Genomic DNA, 5,891 nt, shown 5'->3' on the forward strand with positions numbered 1-5,891 from the left:
GTTATTTATTATGAGGAACAAGGTTCCTACTTCTGATACACAGACCTCTGCAGGGATAAGAGTGAGCTCAGGAAAGTTTTTAAAAGTTTACATGCTTTTCAGAAATCTTGCTGATTCACACAGGCCTGTGGAATCCATTTAGAGACCACATCAGAAGGCATTTTCTCATGCTTTGGCTGGTGGTCAAGTATGGGAAGTACTTGAGTTCAGTGAGGGAGAAAGTATTGTGGATAAGTTTTCCAGGTGAGGCTGCCAAACTTCCCAAAACAGTTTTGATAGCAGCAGAGAATGGGGTTTGTTTTGAATGCCAAGCAAAATGTTTGTCATGATACAGACTTCATGAGCAGCGCTGTGCTGAGTCCGCTTTGCTGAGTTATTGTTTCCTGTGTTTCAGGAGAGGAAGTTTGTTGGGGGCTCTGGCCAGATCAGTGAGAAAATAATGGAGCGCCTGGGAGGCCGGGTGAAGCTGAGGAAGCCCGTCGTCCGCATCGACCAGTCGGGTGAAAATGTCATAGTGGAAACCTTAGATCATGAACTATATGAGGTAATCAAACCTCTAACATTTAAGCAACTGTTTGTGCTGGGATGGCTAGAAAGCCTTTTGCTTTTCCTTTTTCCGAAATCCTGTACCAAAAATTTTACAGAGGTTTAAGTGACTCTGACAGAAAATCACACTTTCTGATTGTCCCGAAGTAATAGCAATGATAGAGCTTTGAAGTGATGCCTGAAAAGCAAAGCGTGTATTCAGGCTCTTCCTTTGCTAACATCTCTTCTTTGTGTTGTTACCTTGCGAATTAAAGGATAATTGTAAGATGAGCACAAAAACATAGCTTTGTAATAAGCTTTCTGTGAAAAACATTGCAGGCTTTGCTTCCAGGTTGTAATGGAGGAGTCCAGATGGAAGGGAGACTAATGGACTCTTACAACACAGCTTTTTTTTTTTTTTTTTTTTAAAAAGCACTGGGTAAAGAGCAGCTGCCCATCATTCGAACAGATGGCTGTTTATATAATGCTTGCTTGTTGTTTAACAAGCAGGATTTTGTGAGGGTTCAGTTTTGCAATTCTTATGCTAAACGGCAGAATTGCTTCAGAAGATACACCCTGCAGCCTCCCCAGATGTCTACCAAGATCATTAGAGCAATATAATTAGGATGAAGTAGTGGAGAATGTATTTGGCTTATGTATAATTTCTTTTCCAGGGCAAGTATGTGATCAGTGCCATTCCCCCAGCTCTTGGTTTGAAGATTCATTTCAACCCACCTTTGCCCTCAATGAGAAACCAGCTCATCAACCGAATCCCCATGGGCTCAGTCATCAAGTGCATTGTGTACTATAAGGAAACTTTCTGGAGGAAGAAGGGTATTACATTTTAGTTGAAAGGAATAATAGTGACAGAGAGGGAAGAGGGTACATGATAATGGAGTAGACTTTGTGTTGAGAGGGTGTTGGACCTTAGAAGGAGACTTAATACACTTCTATGCCATTCTTGCCTTCCCCTGTTTGAGAAACTTGAGAGATCAGTTGGGAAGAGAGGGTGGATGGGGGAATAAAAAGAAGGAGGTAGGCATGAAGGGAGAACTCATGCCTGCTGCTTATGTTGTTCTTTGTTGTCCTCCCTTTTCGTTCAGTGGCACCTGGGTATGTGATGAATCTCCCACTTGTAAAGTAATGTAAAGGTATAAGTGATGTGTGATGGAAAGAGGTTTTATCCCATCATTTATCAGCTTGCAAAAATTCTGCCTTCTGAATGCACTGGGCAGGATTAATTGAAGGTGTCCTCATATAAACATCCTCATCTGGGCTAGTCATCCTGGACTCCCTTTACATGCTGAGTACTTCCATCGTGACTCCACAGCTCTCTTTTAGAACTTACCGAATTTAAGACAAGCTGCAATGTAATAGCACCTATTTCTCATCACTGGTTGTAATGAGTCCACATCTGTGTTTGTCTACAAATGTCATCCACCCTTCATCTTTGTGAATGATTTTAAGAGTTCTGGATCCTGGCTATTCTAGCTATTAGGTTTGGGATGGATTGGCAAGAAGTGACTCCTATTTCCTGATAGAACCCATAGTTTGCGTACTGTGCTTTGCTAACGCCATTGTTCTTCTTTTAAGAACAAACTATTTTCTTCAAACCCTTCTTTTAAGAACAATTGTGTTTTCAAAACAATGAACGAATATCTCCTGTCAGACATAAATGTCATATGTGGAAACTACTGTGGTAGAGGCACTTGAACATCTTCAGTATCTGAGAGGAATCTGTTTCCGTGCAATTAATAATTGCCTTGCTAACTGGATTGCAGAATACTTTATTTTTCTATAATGAATTCAACAATAGGAGATTCCTTTATTGACTTTCTGGTTTAAAGATGCTTGAAATGGATTGTTAATTGTCAGCACATCTCAGATCTAAGCTTTCTTTTCTAGAGAGGATATAGCACTTCTGACTCACGCAAACACTACACTACACTGCCTTGCAGATCAGCAAGGGGCCTGTGTGCTTATCTTTGTCATTTGATGGGGGTCACTTTACTTGTGTGTTTTATTCTCCTTTCCTTTGTTTTCATATGTCCCTGAATTAGAATCATAGAATCGGGGAATGATAGAGATTGGGAGGGGCCTCTGGATGTCATCTAGTCCCATGACCTCTGGATGTCATCTAGTCATCTTGCTCAAAGCAGGGTGAATTTAGATCAGGTTGTTTAGGGCTTTTTCCAGTCACGTTCTGAGTATTTCACAACTTCTTGGAAGCTCATTCCTGTGTTTGGATACATGGATCCTAACCTTTTTTCTTTTCTTTTCTTTTTTTTTTTTCCTTTTCCACCTTGTGCTTAACAGGGTATTGTGGTACCATGATCATTGAAGATGAAGATGCTGCAATTGGTTTAACCCTTGACGATACTAAGCCTGATGGCAGTTTTCCTGCCATAATAGGGTAAGAGACAAAGAAAGTGTCTAGTTGATGCTTTTTTAATTTTCTCTTAGAGGCAACAATTAAAACAGAAAACCTGCTACTTTTGAAGGGAAATACTTTAAAATAGTTAAAGGGTTGAGTTTCTCAGTGTGTGGTGATTATTTTTTTTTTTCAGAAAAAGTTCTGTCTGTGACTTAACTGCTGATTTAAAAAAAAATGAAATCTGTTTTTCTTGGTTTTCTCACTGTCATCTTTTGCCTTTTTGTGTGTCAAAGTACAAAATTGGAGAAGAGGAAAGGAAGAAGAATCAAAAAGGGAGGGATCGCAGAAATGTAAAGTTTTCTCCAAACATTTTGCCTCCCTCAAGTCTTCCAGTTCTTTAAATGAAAATTTGTTTTCTAGAATTATATTTTGGTTTGTTCTGGGGTTTTTTGGTTTTTTTTGTTTTTTTTTTTTAACAGCCGGAGAGAATGATCAGTCTTAAAAGCTTATTAAACAGTAATTTCCAGTTCAATTACAGGCTTCACCTCTTGTTGCTATATGCCTGCGCCCACTGCTGTATAAAATTAAGGGGAGATTGTCTCATTGGGAGACAGGTCATATAATTATTCTAACCTGAATCTCAGAGTGGTTCCTTCCACAGTGAGTCCTGCAAGCAGCAGGCAGAGCATATAACATTATGCAGAGAGGTGAAATGGACATTTTGGATAGATACCTGAAAGCTAATACTGTGAATCACAGCATCCCATCATAAAGTATTGGCATTTTAAATAATGCAGGAAGTGTAGTAACATAATGGAAGTAAATTGTTTGTGGTCTTCCTACAGCTTCATTCTTGCTCGGAAGTGTAGAAGACTGACAGGTCTCACAAAAGAAGAAAGGTAAGTACAAATACTGGAGATCTATGTGGAATCTGAGTCAAAATTTTGTTATAAATGACCAGAGCAGGAAAAAAATGCCCCAGTTTGGAGGAAGTTGTCTGTAACCTTGTAGGCAGGCATGTCACTAAGGAGGAAGATCTCTTACTTGGTTTTGGATGAGGGCCCCACAGAATTCCCACAAACCATCAGCAGATGTGGTAGCTAGCCCCTGCCCTTTAGAAACCTTCTGGTCCCGGTTCTCATTTTCCAGCAGGGTTGCTCTGCTTACGTGACTGTAGCAAAAGAACTGCTCTAAGCTGCTGGATATGAAAGTAGTGTAGACATTCTGCTGCCCTCACTGGAAGGGGTACAGGGCCAGCCTCATCTCCCTGCACTGCTACCTCTCTGGCTTCCTGCAAGTGCACCGACCTCTTTGAAAGCTTCTCAGAAGAGACAGGTTTGGCCACTGTGCTTGATTCCTTCTCCTCGCCCTGCCCCAATCAGCCTGGAGGGTCCTTTCCGTGTCTGTAACTTAGTGCAGCCTTGAAGCTGCTGTAGCTGCCATGAACGAGACCTCAGCACCATGAGGGGGTCAAAAAGCTGCCTCCAGCTCTCCACTGTCACTTAAGGGAAAAAAGTGCCCTTCAGGCACAGATGAAGGTCTTTTTTACTGTCGTCTTGAACCAAATCTCTGCATACAGTAGTGCACTTTGGTTTAGTACTAAAATAGAATTTACAAAGTAATGATTTTTTTCCAGATTCACAGTATCTGATCAAATTAAAGCTACAAGTAGAGGGCGTGAATATGAGAAGAACCTTATTTTGATATGGAGAAAATACATTTGTTTCTAAAGCATGCCACAAGGAGTACTGTGTCCAAGTAAACATTTTTACAGGAAGTCTAACTGGAGAAGATATAGTCATCTCTGATTAGCTTTGCAGGTAGTCTGGCAGTCTGTGGATGATGGGTCTAAATGGGGCTGTTAATGTCCCAGTCTCTTCAAATGATAGCCTGGTACCATAGACTACTTTTAATTTTGGCAGGAATGGACAAGGCAGCCTTTTCCTTAGCACTCAGGCTTTGAGACAGACCCCCAGCAGGTGACTGACAATAAAAGTAGCATAGGTATTCTGAAATCCAGTGTGCCCAGCATTTTAAGCCACCATAAACACTAAATGGTGTCTTATGCTGTGTGTCAATATACTAGATACAACTGAGCATTTGCCGTATTTGAGAACAGCTTCTCTTTCTGTGAAATGAAGGGCTGTCCTGGCTTTTTGCAAGGCACCATGAAGAAAACGTTGCTTTCCCCTGGGCGTTAAAAGCATTAGCACAGTTACCTGACTGCTGCTGCCTACAGCCAAGTTTTAAACAGAAAGATTTTGAACTCTTGTCTTTTGAGGAATAAGCCTTAGACCAGGAAGGACTTTGCTTTGGTAAAGAATGCTTAAGAAATATGGTTGGGCTGGTAGCTGGTAGACGTACCCTGGTGCGGGGGCACCTCTGGCTGCCACAGTCCTGGCCACAGCCAGCCAAGGCAGGAAGCCACTGAGCTGCACTGCAGCTCCTCTCCTGCCCATGAGCACGAGTCTCCTTCCAGTGGAAATTGGGGTCCAGAAGGCAGAGCGTGGACCCGGACCTTCTCCCAGTGTACACTCAGGGCGCGACCAGTTTGCGTCATTTAGATGGGGGCTATGGTGTTTGCAGGGAGGGATCTCTTCTGAGGAAAGGCTTCTTGTGGCACCCTACGGAGGATGCGTCTGGCTGAGGTGCCGTGCTCGCCTACCAACAGAAGCTGGGCTCTCCCTTTATCACACTGATGACAGGGTAAAGTTTTTCCGTAATCCTTGGATATGAAGAGTAGCATGTAGAGTCCGTGGCACCTATCCTAAATCATGTCTGGGAACAGTGGCTGTGGGAGGGGATGGACACTGTTTTACAACCTAAGCCAGACTGAAGGGAGTAAAACTCAGTGCTGCCTTCCAGCTGGTCTTCTTAGGCCAGGTGCCAATGAGTAATTACAGTGGTTAGGTTGTGCCCTACCTTTCACAGCTGTGCGATGAAGGTGATGGCACCGCACGCTGCCGTGGAAGAAAAGGCCAGGGCAAGAGCT

General features: G+C 42.5%; 1 protein-coding gene across 1 annotated transcript in view; it reads left to right on the plus strand.

The window, feature by feature from the left end:
* Window positions 1-394: 394 nt before the first annotated feature.
* Window positions 395-5,891, plus strand: part of LOC104628001 (amine oxidase [flavin-containing] B-like) — a gene marked incomplete at its 5' end in the record, with an annotated part of 13,311 nt that continues 7,814 nt past the window's right edge. Inside the window, 4 exons of the mRNA XM_010296426.1 lie at window positions 395-544; window positions 1,200-1,359; window positions 2,842-2,938; window positions 3,745-3,798. Of these exons, the coding sequence (XP_010294728.1) occupies window positions 395-544; window positions 1,200-1,359; window positions 2,842-2,938; window positions 3,745-3,798 (461 nt within the window). The remainder of the gene's footprint in view (window positions 545-1,199; window positions 1,360-2,841; window positions 2,939-3,744; window positions 3,799-5,891) is intronic.

Source organism: Phaethon lepturus, unplaced genomic scaffold, assembly GCF_000687285.1.
Source record: "Phaethon lepturus isolate BGI_N335 unplaced genomic scaffold, ASM68728v1 scaffold29791, whole genome shotgun sequence".
In the NCBI taxonomy this organism is placed as follows: Eukaryota; Metazoa; Chordata; class Aves; order Phaethontiformes; family Phaethontidae; genus Phaethon; species Phaethon lepturus.